Source organism: Esox lucius, chromosome 24 (genome assembly GCF_011004845.1).
Source record: "Esox lucius isolate fEsoLuc1 chromosome 24, fEsoLuc1.pri, whole genome shotgun sequence".
Lineage (NCBI taxonomy): Eukaryota > Metazoa > Chordata > Actinopteri > Esociformes > Esocidae > Esox > Esox lucius.
Genome location: NC_047592.1, coordinates 27,340,199 through 27,362,075, shown reverse-complemented (window position 1 = coordinate 27,362,075; position 21,877 = coordinate 27,340,199). Strand labels below are relative to the sequence as shown.

General features: G+C 40.7%; 2 protein-coding genes across 2 annotated transcripts in view; one reads left to right on the top strand and one right to left on the bottom strand.

Annotated features, from left to right (window-relative positions):
* Positions 1-598: 598 nt before the first annotated feature.
* Positions 599-5,956, bottom strand: nagk (N-acetylglucosamine kinase). The gene is given in 10 exon segments (NM_001303913.1): positions 599-1,251; positions 2,070-2,148; positions 2,272-2,369; positions 2,588-2,675; positions 2,892-3,004; positions 3,211-3,321; positions 4,241-4,382; positions 4,897-4,995; positions 5,607-5,691; positions 5,911-5,956. Coding segments are annotated over 10 exon segments (1,056 nt in total). The 5' UTR covers positions 5,940-5,956; the 3' UTR covers positions 599-1,039.
* A 1,002-nt stretch (positions 5,957-6,958) lies between these two features.
* Positions 6,959-21,877, top strand: part of dok1b (docking protein 1b) — a 34,539-nt gene continuing 19,620 nt past the window's right edge. Inside the window, exon 1 of the mRNA XM_010887664.5 lies at positions 6,959-7,337. Coding sequence (XP_010885966.2) covers positions 7,281-7,337 — 57 coding nt within the window. The 5' untranslated portion in view covers positions 6,959-7,280. The remainder of the gene's footprint in view (positions 7,338-21,877) is intronic.

Sequence of the window (21,877 nt, the reverse complement as noted above, 5' to 3'; positions counted from 1 at the left end):
CCTTTGCCTAATAGTGACTGAACCAGTGAACAAGGCAGGCTAAGATGTAGCACACCATAGTCAAATTCTATTAAATAAAATGTTATTCCCAACAACAAAATGGTGGCTAGTGAAAATGCTAAGTGGCTAGTAACTTTGGAAAACCACTAGCCACAGTGGCTGGTGAGCAAAAAAGTTAATGTCAGGCGCTGCAACAGGTGTACAACAGGTACTGCCATTACCCCAAGTCCTTTGCAGCTCTTCACCGTGTAATCACATGACCGTGTTACTTTCTAATGAACAGCGCTATACGTACTGCATTGATAATTTTCAAATTGTTATTTAAATTTTTCTAACAATCTAAGCCAGAAAAATACACAACTTACCTTCCAATGCATCAAAGAACGCATCTGTGTTTTTCAGCGCCACGTTCAATCTATCACTTAGAAAGCAGACAGTTGAAAAACAGCCTGTGTTTGTATTTACACCTGAGGTGGGTTTCCCAGGAGAATGGCCCATCCTAGAAATGGAATACTGGAAATATGATCTCACAATGGTTAGAACTAGACCTCGGAACTAGTTGCTGTTTACTTATGAAAGAGTCTGGTTTGAAAATCGTGGAAGGCTTTTACGATACATAACTTTTTTATTTTTCCAAGGGCTCACGTGTAACATTTCCACAGACAGCTGTACCCGGGCCACCAAAAACGGGGACTGTCTGTCAACCTTACTGTTCTGACCAAGCCAGCTGGTATCTTTGTTGTGTAGATTGCAGCAGTCTTGTGTCGGTAAGGTACAAAATAATAATGAGTGAAAGAAAGGAAAAATATTTAGATTTTTTTGTGAGACAAAACAGATTCTTTAAAAAAAATTATATTTTATAATTGCATTATAGTTATTCAAAAGAGTCTTCAGGGAATCTATTGACTCATGATGATTAAACATACAAATAGTGCTGTTCTTACGATTTACAGTACACTAGATAGTTATGTTAGTTTCAACTGAGTCCTGGCCAGGCTTGCAAGGATTTGTTCTTTTTGGTCCAGACCTGGTTCCGAGCTCATTTCTGGCTGCTATTGAAGGAATGTCGGTAGAAAACCTGTGCATTGGCCAAGTAGTCAAGCCTCACTGTTATGCCCACGCTCTTTGCTCCAAGACTGGCACCGCCAAGCGCTGAACCTGACCACTGCTTTAGAGTCAGGAGGTTGTAACCATGGAAACGGCCCCTGAAGGATGGCGTGGACGCCAACTCTGCCAGGACCTTCGTGAAACCTGCCATCAAGACATTACAAGCTCAGACTAAAGAAAGATCAGCATTATATCCATGAAGTGTCCCAAAGTCTTTGCTGATTCAGGATCAGGTTCACCCTGTTCGTATTTTATTAATAAAAACTGAACTTATATCAATTTTTGACAATAGTTTGTAAACTTCCATTTATATCATACATAATAACCCAGTGAAAGAAGGCAATACAAAACTGCCATCTTGTGTGGAATCACAATGTTGAGGAGTGCACATTTTTTGCAACTACATATAATCATGTATTTTTTCATTAAATAGAGTCCAGTGTCCTTCACAACTTTTCCAGGGGGGGGTCACTTTGGCTAATAAGACATCAGGTGTGAGGACTGTATAATAATATAACAGTCAACGTTATTCAGATCACACATCTTCCCAATTAAAATGCTTGGTTGAACAACAACTAAACCTCTGCATTATTTATATATTCAGTTGGTGTACAATTATTGTACAGATTAGATATTTTTGATAGGTAATATATTGAAACTATAGGCTGCCTATTCAATTATGTATTATGTTTTCTTTTTCATTCAGTACCAAACTCACGAGCACAGTTCAAAAGCTTCTCGGGACCCACTACTATGAGAAACACAGGCGTGGACCATCACAGACCCATGGATTTCACAATAAATAAGTCCACTGATAACAGACGAAAATCAGTCATTTTGCCCACTTGACACTAAAAGTTCCAATCAACCAAAAGTGTTACGACCAAACAACCAACACACACATGCTCGCGCGAACACTCACACACATACATATACATTTACAGAACCCAGTTGTAACCCACCTGGCTTCAAGAGCTCCCAGCTTTTCCACACTGAACCAACACACAGGATGGGTAGACCCTGCTCATCTGACAAAAGTGACTGATGAAGAGGGGAGAAAGAGAGAGAAGGGCAAGATGGAGAGAGAGAGGTGGAGAAAGGGAGTAAAATGACAGTACAAAACAATGCTAGAAAAAAAGGTGTGTGTGTACATGTCAGTTTCACCTGCTGTGCCATGGGGAGTACAGCCACTATGTGCCGGGCCAGGATTTCGCCTGCTTTGGTGAACACGTACTGACACAAAGCATCACCAACCAACGCTCCTGGAGAATGCGTTGACATGCATATGTCACAGGAGCTCATAACACTCTTAACATCTGTGTGTGTGTGTGTGTGCACGTTCGTGTACAACTTTGTCCTACCATTCAACTGAGCTTAAAGAAAAGTCACGACCAACTGAATTGTTGATCATAAAGCAATGTGTAAATGCTGCATTAGGCTCTGCTGTACACCAGCCTGACCTTTTGTGTAAGTGCTTTACCTTCAGCTAGCTTCTGGCACAGCCCAGCAAAGTGAGACTTCTGGAAGTTTCTGTAAAGATGAGGGAGCATCCCCATCAAGTCTGATACCTGGAAAAAAGAAGGCATCAAGTGAGAAAAGTGTGAAAATCATGGTATACGTGTGATTAGCTAACTCCTATTTCTTTCGGTTCAAATGACGCTGCTGTTGGTGGATCAAGGTTAGTGCCCTTCCAAGTATAACCAAGCACAATCCTCTTGTTTGCATGTACAAGTGCCACAACTGACTGATTGTGTAAGTTTGTAAACATTATGTTGACGTCTCACCTGGAAGTACTCCTCCATGACCTTCTTCACATGGGTGACATCATGGGGGGGTGTGGCCAGGTTGTCCCTGGCATCAAACACAGTCTTCACTGCCAGATGGGAGATCCAGAACGCTGATGGAGTGAAAGGAGGAGGAATGAAGATAAAAAGAAAAGTGAACAGAAAAGGTAGAGGGAAAAGAGACAGAACGAACAGGAAGATAAAAATGGATGATTGGGAAACAGTAGAAATGTGGGGAAGAATCATTAAAATGGGATTTTGGTCTGAGTGAGTCAATGTTTTCAACAGCAGTAGTCTTGATTGCGGGTGTTGTGGTTACCTGACCCCTCGTCACCCATCATGTGACCCCAGCCTCCGCAACCAACCTGACTTCCATCAGGGTTCACTAGCTTACAGTTAGAGCCTGTTCCACTGATCAAAACTACTCCCCCTAGAGGTAGAAGGAAAAAGACAGGGATGTGGGAAGGAGGGAGGAGGGAGAGATTGTGTCGGACAGAGGTCAATATACACAAACTACAAGTGTGCATTTACAATTGCCAATAAACACTCTTCCCTTAGGGCCAGAGGGTGAGGCAAAGATACACTTTGAGCTATAGAACAATATCCAGAAATTAAAATCCCAACCCACCAAAAGGAAAGTGATTCTCAAACTTTTCAGAACAGAGCCCTCACCCGCAGACAGATTAAGATACAGAAGAGCATTCTAAGCCATCGGGTCTGGGGCTCTGCTCAGAAATCTGAACAGACCCAGAGAACCCTGGGAGAGCAACACAGTTGGAATCAATCAAATCAGGAAATATAAAAAAAGAGAACTCTGTCACCATTTTAGGAACAGCGTAGATCAGTTGGTGAGGATGAAACACAAGGTTCATTTCCTAGCTACTATTGTAAACTAAGTGTCAGGAGCAACTCCAGACCTGGGTTTTCATGGCTTTTGACCCCGGATGACATTTGCTGAGTACTGAGTGTTTTGCTCAGAAGGGTGTCTGGTCAAAACCGGCAGATGCTTAATTTTAGTCATATTGGTTAGTTTGAACCGCCTCCCCCACACTACCCAAAAAACATAACTATGTAGTATCAGTGAGGATGGCCTTGCTATCAATAGAAAACAAGCTATGTGCTCACAAGCTATGTGCACATAGAGAGACAGACAGATAGGAAAGGAAAGAAAGAGGGGCAGAGTTAAAGAGGTAGACCGAGAGAGAGATGGATGGATGATCAATGGATAAGTGACCTTTATGTGTTTTCTATCATGAGATTTGATTGTTACATTTATTTGGTAAAGTTGTGTTTAGTCAAAATACTTCACTTTAAAAAAAGAAAAACCGTGTATGAAACAGTTATGTTACCGTGGTCACTGGCAGTCGCTATTGCGCCAATTGCATCGTTAGTGATGTAATAATCAATGCTGAGTTTGGGAAACGTTGTCTTCATCTCACATATGAGCTCATTTATGGCATCCTTCTGTTCTCCTCCACTCAATGACATACCCTAGGAAGGCAAGATATTGCCATCTGTCAGAATACATCCAATGTATCTCAGTTAGCAGAGCATGGCCCTTATAATGCCAGGTTTGTGGGATTCCTACAGGGGGCCACAGTACAAAGGAATTATACAAATGTATGCACTGTTTGTATATAAAGGGCGTATGCAAAATTAAATAAATGAAAAAATTAGATGAATGCCATACATTCTGTAATATTCCTGAAAGATATTTCAGGGGTTCTTTGATACTGTGGCCAATCCTGGAATTTCTCCAAAGCACAACTTAAAACTTTTTTTTCAATGAACCTTTTTTAGATGTTTCTTTAGAAAACCTTTTGAAGAACATATTGGGGTTAATTTCTGAGGTTGTAGGCTCTTTAAACAGTCCTTTGAGGAACTATAAAAAGGCATCCTCTGAAATACCCTAAAATGATTAGGTGTCAATGTGCGTTGCATTAATACTTAAGGTTTGCATTGTGATTATATGTTTACATTGGTTGACAAGTATTCAGAAATTCACCAGTGAGCGAAGTGGAGTATCTGGGTCTAGGCCCGCCTTTTTCTTGGCTTGTTGCACCATGTCATAGATAGTCTTGACACACTTGTCAACCCCCATCAACTGAAAGACAACACACACACACACAACTGTTTTCTATCCTTGTTGGGACCAGAATTATTTATAATTTATGTTCCCTATTCCACAAACTAACCTAGACAAACTAAACATTTATGAGAAAAACATAATATAAACAAATTCTAACACTGTTACACAATTGTATGTTTTACGCTAAACCCAAACTCTAAGCAGGAAATACACTTCTCTATATTTGGGAATTGGCATGTTTTTACTGTATTGGCATGTTTTTACTGTATTTGGGATGTATTGTTAGACCTAGATCAGTGACATGAACACAGACACCTTTAAATTAGTAGTCCAACACTCCAACAGCTAGACTACCTGTCAGCTTATCCCTTTTTACCAGAAAGAAGGAAAAAACAACTGACTTATTGCAGCATCAAAAACTTAATCCTGCACACGAGGATCATGGTCATTTTACTAGTACTACTACTACACAATAAAACATTTAATCATAATTATGGATGTTTATCTATAAAGCCTCTATGAGGTGTATTGATCTAGGATCAGGTCCCTTTATTTCAGTTTAATGTTAACATAATGATTAAAACGGATCAGCAGATAATTTGTGAATACGGTCCCTGTTGCCTCACCCAGTGGTTGGATGATGGTCCATCTGTCTCGGCCAAAATCTTCCCATTCTCAGATATCAGTACCACCTTCGAGTGGGTCCCACCGCTTTTGCAAAACAAAATAACCATAGAATCAAATTAGATAAATGTTTTCTCCAGAGAGATGACAAGCTAGCAGTCTTTTTTATTTGTTTTCTGGCAATCAAACAACAGCAATCTATCAACTCTCGGTCGGCTGTACACTAAATCTGCAAGGTAACACTTTTTAGTTCAAATTATTACAGTGTCACAGCTATTACAAACCGTTTTTTATTTAGAGACTCACCCTTCTACACCACCGAACACTGCAGCCATGACTTTTTTTCTCTTCCTGTTTCGATCAAGTGACACATCACAGCAGTATCCCAATCGAGCCAATCAAACCTCTCCGCTGATGTGGCCGACATAGAACTTAGACTTTGACATTTGTTGGTCCTTAGATATCATAATTTTATTGTTGGGGAGTCGCATGATATCCACCACGCCTTGTAAGCACCTAAATTGTAAACTGTATACGACAGTAGTATATTTGTGTTCTCTCGTTCTTTGGGATGTCCGGTTTGCAATATCATATAACTTCCAGCAGGGAGCAGAACTATACAAGCTAAGGATGGCAAACCGCCTTTAACTATGAAGTTAAACATGGGCCCTGACATAAGATATGACATAACATATTGGTGCTCCAAAACAGGTCTAAATACCAGGGCAACAAACCTAAATTCTACCTACATTGCTGCATTAGAACAAACGACACCACAGATAACTCTAGCAAAATGTGGACAGTAACTCCTTGTGGAAGGTTGGGCACCAGCAAACCCATGAGGCAGAACAGCTTGGCAAGATTTTATTTTAGAAGACATGTCTCCATCTTTGACTTTCAAAGGCATTTTGGGAGCTGCTGCCGAGGCTCATTGTATAGCAGTGGCGTAGGTCGTTAGTCCTGGGCGTCCGGGGCTATAGCCCCGACTATTTTATGAATAGCCCCGGAACAGTGCATGCGTGCACTGTTTTGATAACAATGTGTGGTGATTCTGCATAGCCTATAGGAGAGTTTTAAGTAACTTAAGGAATTAATTTAAACCAAGTCAATAGACAATATATGGGGACCGAGTTGGCCTGTTATTTGGAAACGGACTCTGAATTCAAAGGCACAAAATATTGCTATATATTGAATAAAGTTTTAAAAAGCACATAAAGCCAAGTAAAAGATGTGTTGCCCTTAAATCAAGTTGAACTAAGTTGATGTTGTCCTCACACTGTCAGACTGCAAAACGAGGAGGTGGAGGGAGAGGAAGAGAGGGAGGAGAAGAGTATAGATAGTGGCAGCGCGCTCTTCATGCGCGCCAGACTGCGAGAGGATACGAGGAGGAAGAGGGAGCGGTGGTTGGCGTCACGATAAGTGGCGGATTAAACCGACACGTTTCAGGACTTCAGATTAAAACTTTTTCGTGAAGACTGAGCGGGCCTCGTTTTATACGTTTTAAATGCGTCTAAATGATAATAAACTCGTTTTAAGTGACTTGGAACGTTGAAAAATGGCATGGCTCGCGGAAGTAAGTTGAAGATAGTTTTGACGGCAAACAAACTATAACCTGAAGTCTGCTGTCAAATTGGAGTGAATCCTCGTCTTCTGTAGAAGGGGTTCGAATTTGGGAGATGGACAGTCACATAAAAGAGGGACAACTTTACGTTCAACACCAGAAGTTTGGCAAGGTAAGCCAGTATTCCTTTAATTACGTAATTTGTACTGTCAAGATAAAGACGAAAAAAACAATGTCGCTGTCAGGAATTCCATAATCTGACGTTATCAGTCAAGAATTCCAGGCACGGAGCACGGGCTGAATTAGAGACCGTTGTTTTTGGCCCTACGTCATTAGAAAATAGTGCACATACAGATCAAATTACTGTAAGCGAGTTCAAAGTCGCTACCCGCGTCCTGCAACAAGTTGCATGTAGCCTAATTTACATACATCTCATTTCAGATACATCTCATATTTTTTTTGAGATTGTGCAAAATCCTGAATTACCAAACACATTTCACATTAAAGGGAAGTTGCAGATCGGATTCAGTCAATGTTTTGACATTTCATGGCAAAATGGCCTTCAGCTAGTCTAACTGAGTGGATCTAACGGCAGTCCTAAAGCAGTTTAGTGTAAAAAACATAATCAGTGTTTGAATTTAAACAGTTTAATCGTTTATCGTCATGCAGGCTCAGCCACATATTTTTGTAGGCCTATGACTTGTGTGTGTGTGGCGTGTATATATACGTGTATGAGTGCCTGGTCGTTTGAGTGTGTCAGAATCCAAATTGAAATCTGCTTCATTCATTTAATTGGTTATTAATTTGCCTTGTGCATTAACATATACCCAGACTATCATTATAAATAATTTGTAAAATTTTACCAGAGTTTTCTGCCATCTCAATTTTGTTATTTTGTGATGGTGCCAGATATTATCAATAAACAAAAATGTTTCCTCCAGAGAACATCTAGCCAAGATTCTTATGACACTGCTAGCTCTACCAGGAAGTTTTGCTAATTCATCTGCTCAGAGGTAAATGCATTCCCCAGCTAACAACAAAGATTTAGTTCACAGTCACAGGCCTACTGCAAAGATGTGATAGAGTGTGACGTGACATCGTGGTTCTGTGGAGCTTCCACCCTAGACCCCAGTTCCAAAATTTGCCACACACTGCTGGACCCCCTAGACCTGTCTGTATGCTGTGACCAGGATTTGAACACCAGGTTGCAATTTTGCAGCTATACTCTGAAGCAGTGACTTATACCACAGCAGCCCTCACTGGCCCCACATACCTAAAATTGACTTGGTGTAAAAGGTGCTGCCAGTGGCAGACATCCTTTAGGGACAGAATGCACAAAATGTGCCTAACATTCAACATATAATGCACTAAATGGTAACCAAATGAGATTAAGGGACTAATTTACAGTTTATGTTCACATTTAAAAATGTTCAGGTTCCATCTACATTGTACAATGATCTATCTAGGTGTGGAGGGAATGGGCAGAGTTGTGGGTGCAGTATAGCGCAGTATTGTGCAACTGTATAATTAATTAAAAGGTCGATTGATGTGGTTAGCAAAGTTTGGGTCTTTTCTGTAGGGCAGATGGACGGTTACTAAGGCCCACAGCACAGGGGGAAAAACTGTTCCGATGGCAGGACTTTGTTACTGTTGACCTGTACTGCCTGCCTGCCCACCATCTGCTGAAGGATCACCTCTGGGACACTGGGGGGGGGGGGGGGGGTTATGCAGGAGCTCAGGGGCTGGGGCTGCCAATTCCTCTTTCTGCAGATTGTACAATTGGTTACAGTTTACCGCTGCAGCCACCCGATGCAGATCCAAACAAAAGGTGATGGAGGAGGCGAGGACGGACTCTGCGTTGGTGTGTAATGGTGTAACACAGTTGTATTAAGTTTCACTATAACATAGTACTTACTAAACATCAACGGAGTGACGTTCTTGTTGTTTCCTTTAGACTGTAAATAGCCCCCAGCCTCAGGCCTTGATATTAACATTAATATACTACTAATACACAGTAACTGGTCTTTCTAAGAGCTTCTTTGTACAGTAGCTTTGGGTCCCTTCACTTCCATCCTCTCTTTATCATTAACTCTATCTCTCTATTATAGACCCTGCTGGTTGGTCACATGGTTTGGGCCTTCATAGTTTGTTGTCCTCTGTTTCTCTTTATATTTATTTTCAGTCTTTCTGCTACAATTACCCATTCATCTCTTGGTTAACTCTGTGGATAAAAGGCAACATTGTGCTGCCCTCTTCATTGACCCGTCAGAAACCCTTCATAATGTTGATCACTCAATGCTTATTCAGAAGCTTCACTTAACTTACCTGGACCAGACAGTATGTGATTTAAACAATAAAAGGTTTTTCATATGTATGTTGTTTGTTAGATCAGGTTTTATGGAATTAATAGGTGTTCTAAAGGGTTCTGCATCATGTACATTTTACTGTTAAATATTTTAAACAAAATTGACTTGTCTGTATGAAATGGTAACCTGCACCACTGTCCTCCCCATGTTTGACTAGTCTGCAACCGAACAATAGAATGCCTTTGTTTTTTGCAGAAAAACTAATATTAGCTGGAAATTAGAAGTTGAATCCAGGTTTTTCTTGCACTGATTGAGGGACTTATTACTAATGAGTGTGTGTTTTTTATGGGAAGGGCATAGGAAAGAGTGTGCTTAAAAAGCGGTGTGTCAGTGTTTAATCTTTGCAGCAGTGCGTGTGTGCCGGAGGCAGCAACTAAAGGGTTGTACAAATATAGGCACTTGGTTTGTGCTCAGACACTAGAGCAATTAGTCTTCCAGACGAGTACCAGTTAGCATCAGATTCACGATATCGGTATTCAGCTGCAAAACACTATGCACAAGATAAGTTTTGCGCACGCACTAAAAATATAAAACTCCCTCGTTGACTCACCCGTTGACTTTTCCTAGAGGTTTCTTCCCCCATTTTCCGATTGAACGATTGAACTAGACCAATCACTAAACACTAATAAGCTTTAGCCAAGTGTGGTCAATGAAACACCGCAAGAGCACAGCATGAGGTGAGTTAGCAATCAGAGTTAATATGAAACTACAGTGATTGCAAGGCCTACAATTGTTGCTGTGTACTCCCACCTTAATGCTACGTGAACACTGGCCAGCTTTTGCTGAGCCTTCCCTAGCATCCACACTGCCCGCTCAGACAGGGCGTATATCTTCCTAATTTATACCTGCACTCTATTTGCCATGGCCGACAAGCTTACAAACCCCCTTAAGCAGATAGCGTCAGAACTCATGTCCACATAGCTCTCTGCAATCAGGCATTTTCCCAAAGTCCCTAAAACAGCTGCCATTAATCCCTATTAAAAAGAGAACACTTGATGCATCTATACTGAACAACTATAGACCTGTATCAAATCTCCCTTTAATAGTCAAGATCATTGAGAAGATGCCTTCACTCAACTCAGCAATTTTGTGAACTCAAGTGGTCTCTTAGACAAAGTTCAGTCAGGCTTCCGACCTTACCACAGTACTCAAATGGCCCTGATAAAAGTTTTAAATGATATACGGCTGAATACTGATTCTGATAAAATAACAGTTCTGGTTCTATTAGATCTCAGTGCAGCATTTGACACTGTAAATCATAGAACACTTCTAGATTGGAAAATCGGGTAGGACTCTCCGGGACAGTCCTTGATTGGTTCAGATCTTCTCTGGGTGGCCAGAGTTACTTTGTCATCATTGGTAATCATGAATCTGGGTGGCTATCCCTTGCGGAGTTCCCCAGGGATCAGTTCTCGGACCACTTCTGTTCAATCTCTATATGCTACCTCTGGGCCAAATTCTACAGAACAACAACATTAACTGCCACAACTATGCCGATGATACTCACATATATATGGCTCTCGAACCGTATGACAACAGCTCAATAGACTCACTGTGTCACTATATAGAGCACATAAATACCTGGATTAATCAAAATTGTCTACATTTAAACCAAGATAAAACAGGGATTATTGTGTTTGGCAACAAAAATAAAATAAAAAAAATTTGTGAAGTGCTGGTTTTTCGTGCCATAAAAACCAGGGACCAAATGCGTAATCTTGGTGTTTTGATTGTCTCAGACCTCACATTTAACAGTCATTTCAAAGCGGTCACCAAAACAGCATTCTGTCATCTTAAAAATATAGCCACAATCAAGGGCCTGGTGTCCCAAAAACACTATCTCTAGTGGGGTTCACTATTGTTATGGCCTCTTAACTGGACTCCCCAAAAAGACTGTAAAACAGCTGCAGCTCATTCAGAATGCTGCTGCTAGAATGTTAACCAGGACCTAGAGAACAGAGAACATCACTCCGGTTCTTAAATCTTTCGACTGGCTTCCAGTCAGTTACAGATTAGATTTTCAAGTGGTGCTTCTAGTTTACAAATCACTAAATGATTTAGGCCCTGAATAAATTTCTGATATGTTTGGAGAATATAAGCTGAGCAGGGCTATTAGATCCATGAACACAGGTCAGCTAATAGAGTCCAAACTAAACATGGTCAAACTATGTTTAGCAGTTATGCTGCACACAACTGGAATAATCTACAAGAAGATCTTAGACGTGCCCCAAACATATCAATTATTAAATCCAGGTTAAAAACACTTCTTCACGTGCCTGTGACTGAGCACTTAAACTTAACCGCACTGTTTAGCCTTACAGCTTTTATAGCTTCCTATGTTTTTGTCCCCTTTTTATTCTATTTTCTTATCCTATGTTTTATTATTATGATGTTGTTTTGATGTTTTCATTTGAGTATTTGTTTTTATGCTATGGTATTTTTGTATGTTTTCTTTTTCTTTGTAAAGCACATTGAAGCAATTCAATGTATGAATTGTGCTATATAAATAAACGTGCTTGCTTGCTTGCCAGCTACAACCAGTCATCCAGTATAGGGGAAACATCTGTCTATCAGTAAGTATTTAGGATTTGCGTGACTCCACTACTAAAAACGTGTCACGATGATGCCTAGTCAATGATTTGTCAATGTTCAAATAACAGTTGACTTTGTTTTACGTTATGTATCAATCAGCTTTAATCCCTCTGTAAACCCTCCATACATCAATTTTTAGAGTCATATCTCAGTATGAAGCCTGAGAAACATATATATATATATTTTTTAAGCTAGCGATTGAGTTTTTAGCTAGCGAGTAGGGACTTCAAGATGCAGAGAACATCTGCCCTATCATTGGTAGTTGCCGAATTCCATCACTGCCTGCTTGCTGGAAATTAGCATAAAGTTAAAAATGTCTCGACTGTCGCTGTTGATGGGAGATTTTGTCTCTGAGAGTAGCTCTGCCCACTGTCGCCGTGATTCACTTGCTCTTGTTGGAAATTAATGAGAGTGTTCCTCTTTATAGCTCTAGCCAGCGGACAGTGTGCACCCTTCCCATAAAAAACACACACTCATTAGTAATAAGTCCCTCAATCAGTGCAAGAAAAACCTGAATTCAACTTCTAATTTCCAGCTAATATTAGTTTTTCTGCAAAAAACAAAGGCATTCTATTGTTCGGTTGCAGACTAGTCAAACATGGGGAGGACAGTGGTGCAGGTTACCATTTCATACAGACAAGTCAATTTCGGAGCACTGAAAAAAACTGTTCTAAGCAGCCCCATTGAAGTCAATGGACACTCGGCTTCAACAGGGAAATGCACTGTGACGCTGCGGGATTGTATGAGAAGAAAATCGAGTCAGCTGACCTGTAGCTGATTCTGAACTAACTAGTTTTAGAGATGAACGTGTTTTAACAAATTTTTTCCACAATAGTACATATTTGACCATACATTTTTTGGACATTATAGGGGAAGCCGATCTTCCCTTGCAGTCTTAAAGAAATCCCCACTTGTGTGCATGTAGAGTAAGACTGCTAGACCACGCTTGGCCACTTCAGTATGTCTTATGAAATACTCCCAGTGATTTGGAATTCATTGCTGTAAAATGATAAATGGTTTCAGTATGACTCCTTGATGGAGTATAGATTTTATGAATAGAAAAAAGCACAGCAGCATTTCTATGTGGTAGATCTGAAACAGGGTGGATGGTGCAAGCATGAGACACACACACACACACACACTTTGGCACTTCCACGTCCAGGGTTGGAAAAAGTGACACAACAGTGGCACCACCAGCAATAGGCTATGGCAAACCACAGGTTTCATATGTTAATTTATGACACTGTCTGAAAACGGCTTACATTTGAAGCTAACAACTGTGTCAATGGAAACAGACCACGGCCCATCCTAAAAATAATACAGATATGCGTCAGTCTATTTAAAACATATATCAAAAAGATTTAAATGTATTACACATGCAACAGAGTAGCCTTGTGGGTTTGTCTTTTCAGCTAGGCTACTATGCATCTACAGCTCCGGAAAAATATAAGAGACCACTGCACCTTTTTCTTTCCGTTCTAAAATAGTTGAAAAGGAAGAAAATTATGAGACCACTGCAAATTGATCGCTTCTGTTCCTCACTCAAAACCTTTCTTTTCAACTTTTTTGAAAGAAAAAGGTGCTGTGGTCTCTTAATTTAAAAAAGCATGATCGGTAACACTCACAGAGTGAAATTATCTCTATACCATTTTAATTTAACTGTAATTAAACATGTGTTAAGGGACCATTAATCTGTATGTATTATACTGTAGATGCTTGAATGTTTACCCCTCAGTAAATATGCCATTTAGCAGACACTTTGATCAAAAGCAAGTTACTGTCATACATGAGTCATTCCACTTCAGAAAGCACAGGAAATAGGATTTCGTCACCCATCACCTTAGATTGTTCTGAAATTGTTTCAGCAGTGTTTCGCTGTTATTGTAATAACTGCGGCGGCTCACAGAAAAACAGAAGATTTTTCTTACCAACGGTAAGAAGCAAGCTAGCTAACCAACTGTCACAACTGGATACAATGAATTAATGTCATGCTGGAAACATTAGAGATGCATCAGCATACAAAGCATCCTCCAGCTTTTGTGTTTTGCCTTCAAAAGTAATGTCTGCAATGTGTCTATATAGTGTGTATTGTGTACATTTTCAAAGAAATAACGTGGGAAAAATATAAATGAAACAAAATGACTGTTTAAATAATACTTTACATAGGTTAAAGAATATAAGGGAGAGCACACTGAGAAATGGTTACAGCTTGAGTAGGTTAATCTAGAGAACAAATCTAATATAAAAAAAATTATTTTGTTATTCTTGTTTTTAATTTTGAGGCCATGGTCCTCAGTCGGAAAAGGGTGGCTTGCCCACTTCAGGTTGGTGGAGAGTGCCTGCCTCAAGTGGAGGAGTTTAAGTATCTAGGGGTCTTGTTCACGAGTGAGGGAAGGATGGAACGGGAGATTGACAGACGGATCGGTGCAGCTTCTGCAGTAATGCAGTCGATGTATCGGTCTGTCGTGGTGAAGAAAGAGCTGAGCCGCAAGGCGAAGCTCTCGATTTACCAGTCAATCTACGTTCCTACTCTCACCTATGGTCATGAGCTTTGGGTCATGACCGAAAGGACAAGATCCCGGATACAGGCGGCCCCGGATAAGCGGAAGAAGATGGTATGGTATGGTATTGTTTTTAATTTGCTTGTGCTCATTAGCTTTGGCGAGGGATTGTGTTCTAATTTCAATTACACCATATTTTCCATCCCCGCAGTACACTCACCTAAAGGATTATTAGGAACACCTATTCAATTTCTCATTAATGCAATTATCTAATCAACCAGTCACATAGCAGTTGCTTCAATGCATTCAGGGGTGTGGTCCTGGTCAAGACAATCTCCTGAACTCCAAACTGAATGTCAGAATGGGAAAGAAAGGTGATTTAAGCAATTATGAGCAAGGCATGGTTGTTGGTGCCAGACGGGCCGGTCTGAGTATTTCACAATCTGCTCAGTTACTGGGATTTTCACGCACAACCATTTCTAGGGTTTACAAAGAATGGTGTGAAAAGGGACACACATCCAGTATGCGGCAGTCCTGTGGGCGAAAATGCCTTGTTGATGCTAGAGGTCAGAGGAGAATGGGCCGACTGATTCAAGCTGATAGAAGAGCAACTTTGACTGGAATAACCACTCGTTACAACCGAGGTATGCAGCAAAGCATTTGTGAAGCCACAATATGCACAACCTTGCGGCGGATGGGCTACAACAGCAGAAGACCCCACCGGGTACAACTCATCTCCACTACAAATAGGAAAAAGAGGCTACAATTTGCACGAGCTCATCAAAATTGCACAGTTGAAGACTGGAAAAATGTTGCCTGGTCTGATGAGTCTCGATTTCTGTTGAGACATTCAGATGGTAGAGTCAGAATTTGGCGTAAACAGAATGAGAACATGGATCCATCATGCCTTGTTACCACTGTGCAGGCTGGTGGTGGTGGTGTAATGGTGTGGGGGATGTTTTCTTGGCACACTTTTGGCCCCTTAGTGCCAATTGGGCATTGTTTAAATGCCACAGCCTACCTGAGCATTGTTTCTGACCATGTCCGTCCCTTTAGGACCACCATGTGCCCATCCTCTAATGGCTACTTCCAGCAGGATAATGCACCATGTCACAAATCTCGAATCATTTCAAATCTCCATCAACTGCAAGATGCTATCCTATCAATATGGGCCAACATTTCTAAAGAATGCTTTCAGCACCTTGTTGTATCAATGCCACGTACAATTAAGGCAGTTCTGAAGGCGAAAGGGGGTCAAACACAGTATTAGTATGGTGTTCCTAATAATCCTTTAGGTGAGTGTATAATGTAGAAGGGATACTTTTTACGGAGAAGCTATTCAGTGCCACAGTTAAAGTATTCTACGAAAGACTCAGGAATATGAATTTCATGTACGGTATAGTGTGTTGCATTTAACCCCCCAATGCAACACACTATACTCTACATGGAACTCATATTGCCTCATTAGTTAGTAGCTAGTGGCTTTTATTAGGCTTTGCGAGGCTATTCATGAACAGTTTTAGAGAATGGTTCATTTGAATGTGATGATGTAAAAAAAAAAAAATGGCCAGCAAGAGAGTCAGGTGTACAGGGAGAACGTTTTAGCATTTCACGTATCGAGATGTTTTTGTCATTCATTTCAGTGTGTTGGTCTGCTGCACAGCCAGAAGAGGACTGGTCACCCCTCTGAGCCTGGTTCCTCTCTAGGTTTCTTCCTAAATTTCGGAGTTATTCCTAGCCACTGAAATTCAACTCTGTTGTTGTTTGCTCCTAGGGGTTTCAGGCTGGGTGTTTCGTAAAAGCACTTGGTAAAAAGTGCTTTTATAAATAAATGATTGATTGATTGGCTTAGAGAATTGTTTATTTAAGGTTGGTAATGTACACAGTGAATTTTGCTAATGTTTATTTATACTTTTGTAGTTAATAGATTTATTACTCACAGTGCAATTTTATGGGTTATAACCAGTAGATAACTACTAGTCTTTCATTGTGAAAGTGCTTAAATTATCCAAATTGCAGTCAACAATACGAATAAACGAATTCACTTCAGAGAGTGTTAGTTGATTGCTTTTGCCTCACATGGCAAATTCAACCACATTTATGTCTGTTTGTTTTGATATGATTGTGGCCTGTGTTCAGCCAGTTGAATTAGACAGTTTGATTAGAATCAAAGGACGTATCTTAAAGTAACTTAACGGCTTACTTTCTAACCTGTTACTTAATGGGATTTGTAACTACTAACTGTAATTAGTTACCTTTAACCTTCCCCAACACTGTTTACAAACCCTGAAGACATGCTTTTTTAAAAACATTTATTCAGTTCAAGATTGCTAGTAACTACACATCCATTACAAAGTAATAGTTTAGATCAGGACTGGTCAACTTTGGTAATTTGTTTTTTTTAAGCCTCATAAATTTTACATTGCTGTAGATTACAATAAATATTCAGTTCATTCAGGATTCTAGACTGGACAGGACGCTTTCTTTATTTTTGTAAATTCGTATCCATGTTTTTCTCCCCAATTTTGGGGATTTTTAATTGGTGATTAATGCCCTCCCAGCGGACGCGGGACAGTTTATGCTGAGAGTTTTGTCTTCTGATGCGCATGGAAAGCAATTGTGGTAGTTATCACACTGGCTATGTATTGTGCAGGACATCTGATCAAATTCGCAAGCAGGATTTGAACCCTGTTCTCATAATGCTGCAACTGACTTTGAGGCTGTGACTTTCTAGGCTACTTGGGATTAGATACAGTGGGGAGAACAAGTATTTGATACACTGCCGATTTTGCAGGTTTTCCTACTTACAAAGCATGTAGAGGTCTGTAATTTTTATCATAGGTACACTTCAACTGTGAGAGAGAATCTAAAACAAAGATCCAGAAAATCACATTGTATGATTTTTTTAATAATTAATTTTCATTTTATTGCATAAGTATTTGATCACCTACCTACTAGTAAGAATTCCGGCTCTCACAGACCTGTTAGCCCTCCTGTTCTGCACTCATTACCTGTATTAACTGCACCTGTTTGAACTCGTTACCTGTACAAAAGACACCTGTCCACACACTCAATCAAACAGACTCCAACCTCTCCACAATGGCCAAGACCAAAAAGCTGTGTAAGGACATCAGGGATAAAATTGTAGACCTGCACAAGGCTGGGATGGGCTACAGGACAATAGGCAAGCAGCTTGATGAGAAGGCAACAACTGTTTGCGCCATTAGTAGAAAATGGAAGTAGTTCAAGATGACGGTCAGTCTTCCTCAGTCTGGGGCTCGATGCAAGATCTCACCTCGTGGGGCATCAATGATCATGAGGAAGGTAAGGGATCAGCCTTGAATGTCCAGGCCCATCCGAAGTTTGCCAGTGACCATCTGGAGGATGCAGAGGTGGAATGGGAGAAGGTCCTGTGGTCTGATGAGACAAAAATAGAGCTTTTTGGTCTAAACTCCACTCACCGTGTTTGGAGGAAGAAGAAGGATGAGTACAACCCCAAGAACACCATCCCAACTGTGAAGCATGGAGGTGGAAACATCATTCTTTGGGGGGGGGGGGGTGGATGGGGCCTTGTATTGCGAGATTTTGGCCAACAACCTCCTTCCCTCAGTAAGAGCATTGAAGATGGGTCGTGGTTTGGTCTTCCAGCATGACAACGACCCGAAACACACAGCCAGTGTGAACCCAATAGAAAATCTTTGGAGGTAGCTGAAAGTCCGTATTGCCCAGCGACAGCCCCGAAACCTGAAGGATCTGGAGGAGTGGGTCAAAATCCCTGCTGCAGTGTGTGCAAACCTGGTAAAGAACTACAGGAAAAGTATGATCTCTGTAAATGGAAACAAAGGTTTCTTTACCAAATATTAAGTTTTGATGTATCAAATACTTATGTCATGCAATAAAATGCTAATTAATTACTTAAAAATCATACAATGTGATTTTCTGGATTTCTGTTTTAGATTCCGTCACTCACAGTTGAAGAGTATCTATGATAAAAAGTACAGTACAGAGTACATGCTTTGTAAGTGGGAAAAGCTTCAAAATCGGCAGTGTATCAAATAATTGTTCTCCCCACTGTATATTATAACAAGCACATGACTGTTATTTCAGATGATATAGCTGAATTTTATTTTTGTAAAAGCCACTACTGAGGTCACTTGTAGCCATTCAAACACCAGGGTTGTGGGTTCGAAATCCACATTTCGGCAGTGTCAATAGGTATTCCCATCCTACTATAAATTAGTCTGGATACTGTAAAATGAAAAGTAAGGTTTAGGATCATAGTTTTCTGTGAGTACACATTATGTCACAACTCTTAATATTGATGTGACACAACTTTACAGATGGAGTAAGCTGAATATCGTTTTGATGCACACGGAAAAAGTTGTCTGCAGCCAGCAACTGTCTAAGTGGAACCAGGCCACTGCTCAGTTAACTTCAGAGAAAAATTACTGATATGGTTATTTAAAACAGCTGTGAAAGACATTTACGTACAATGCACAATAAATAGTGTAGCCTTGTGGCTTTGTCTTCTATGCATGTATGTATGCTGTGTTAAAACTGAGAGAGTTCTATGCAGCACAAAAAACAACACAAAGTGACTCTAGCACTTTTTACTGATATAATTAAATAAGGATGCTATGCTTTGACTGTTAAGCAAAATGAAGAGACTGTGCTGGCACAGTGTTTGCTACAACCCAACTTCCTCTTTTTTACTCATTGCTTAACATCTACCCAGCAATCAGGCCAAAAGCCTAAATCATTATTTCGCTGTTGTGTCACTGTGACAAAGCTAAGTATCTCTTAAAACCACCATGCAGAGGAGGGATGCACAGTTCAAGCATGCTCCTCCCCAAATCCATCAGTCACTCATCTCCGGTTTCTGTTCTCTATTCATTAGAATGTGTTGACAGCTTGAGCTGTGCTCATCATTTTGATGCCCTAACGATAACTGAGTGGATATGTGTACTCACCAGCGATGTAGATGATGCTCATTCAGCTTATGTTCCCACATGCTTGCTGGATTGAAATGCACTGACCCATATGCATACATTTTACATATGGTTGGCCCCAGTGACAACAAAAGGAATAGAAAAACGTAAACAAATAAAGGCTCAATAGACCACAAAAGAAGTGATATTTAAATAAAATACCCAAAATGTATAATAAGGTGTTGGGCCAACAAGCCGCCAAAACAGCTCTAATGCGCCTCGGCATAGATTCTATGAGTATATTGTATTCTACTAAAGGGATAGAACACCATTCTGAAAGATGTTCCCTCATTTGGTGTTCTGATGATGGTGGTGGAGAGCGTTGTCTAACATGGCAGTCCAAGATCTCCCGTAGATGTTCAAGTGGGTTGAGATCTGGCGACTGAGTAGGATACAATTCACAGTTTGATACTGGTCAAACCATTCAGTGACCCCTTGTGCCCTGCGGACCCTATAATGAACCCTCTTTCAAAGTCACTTAGATCCTTCTTGCCTTCTTCACCCAAAATCAAGGTCAACTGGGCCTACTCAGCATTTTTATACATGAGCATGATAGGATGTTAATTGTTTCATTGTATCATGCAGTACACATGTATGGAACATTTGCATTCGTTACATTCCTCCACTCGTTTATTCAAGTGTTTCCTTTAATTTATCACCTGTCTGTATAAAATGTTGTTAACACAAATGTACAGCGGAATACTTACACATGTACAGCGAAATGGCGATATATTTATGGTATTTCTGAGTTGTGCAGGTGAAAAGGATGCCTATGCTCTGGTGTATTTTTTTACTCAAGAGCATAGGTGGCAAGGATACGGCTCAGCACACAGGTGGTGGCACTTCAGCCTTGTGATATTGATCTGTCACTAGCTACATGCAGGTTCAGGAGGTGTTACACTTCCTGTTCATTTGTTCCACATGTTGTATCTGTGTTGTAGTGCTTTTATTTTCTGTGAAAATGTTCTTGGTACACAGATGCGCATGCGTGTGAACACCACCCCTCCCTACAGACACATACAAACACATGCGCAGGTCATTGTTGAGTCAGTGGTTGTGCTAGCCTATTTGGGCTTGTAGCACATTATTGCTGTTGATTAATCCAGCGTATGTGTTTCTGTGTGCACTGGTTTTTGTAATGACTCATTGATGGTGAGTGTCTGGACAGGTTTAGAGATGTAGAGCTTAAAATAGTCTTCTGTAATGCAGACAAACATACACTCAGACACAGTCTGTCTCTTGTCTGCCTGCCTGTCTCAGTCTGTCTTTATATTGTTGTAGTCACGCCCGCTGATGGGGGGGACAAACGGTTCTGTTGTCCCGGGCCCAGGTTAGGGGGAGGGCCCAGAACTGGGCCCTCATTAAATTATATATATATTTTTAAAATAGGCCTGTTTGTAGAAGAGCAGAGGAGAGGAAGAGCAAGGGAAAAGGAGAGATCTGGGCGCGGGGGCCCCATCTAAGATTATCTCGTCCCTGGCCCAGGCAACACTGTCAGCTGGCCTGGTTGTAGTACACCACTCTTTCCCTGTCTTTCTCTTTCTATCTGTCTTATTTCTTTCTCTGGGCAATTCCATTGTAACAGAGTGCTGCTAATATTTCTTTAATTAAACTTATACCAACGTTAAACAAACCATTATGCACAATGACTGTAGATGTTCAATGGAAAATATATTATGCACAGCTTCTCTGTCACCTATCATTCTTAATGGTTTCACACTTTCACACCATGCCTAGCACTGCTAAACAAAGTGATGTAGAATGCAGCATTAGTTATGTTTTCATTTAGTACATGAGAGTAGGGCTGGATCAGTTATCGGGCAGTGTAACTGATTATTGTGGATGGCTGGGAAACAGGACGACATCACTGGGGAGTGGGGGGGCGTCTTCTGCAGAGACTTCCTGGTCTTATCGCGCCCTAGCTCAGTCCTGGTTGTAAGGTCAGTGTGGAAAAAGCAGAATGGCTTCATGCAGATGCTTATGAGGAAGACTCACCTCAATCTTCAGTTGTCCCCGTTCCGTTGGGATGAGACAATGCCATATATCTATTGTTGCTTGGGCGGAGAGTACTCAGTATACAGTTTCTTGCTAATGTGTAGCTAGCTAGCTAACGAGTACAGCACCTATTGGAAAATGTGCATCCTCATACCCCTAAACATTTTTCATCCAAAATATGTAGTTGCTTCTTTAAATGGTTAGTAGAAGTAACATTAATGAACTTTGTCACAAACCTACTGTGTGGAAGCTACTACTCCTCCTACTGAA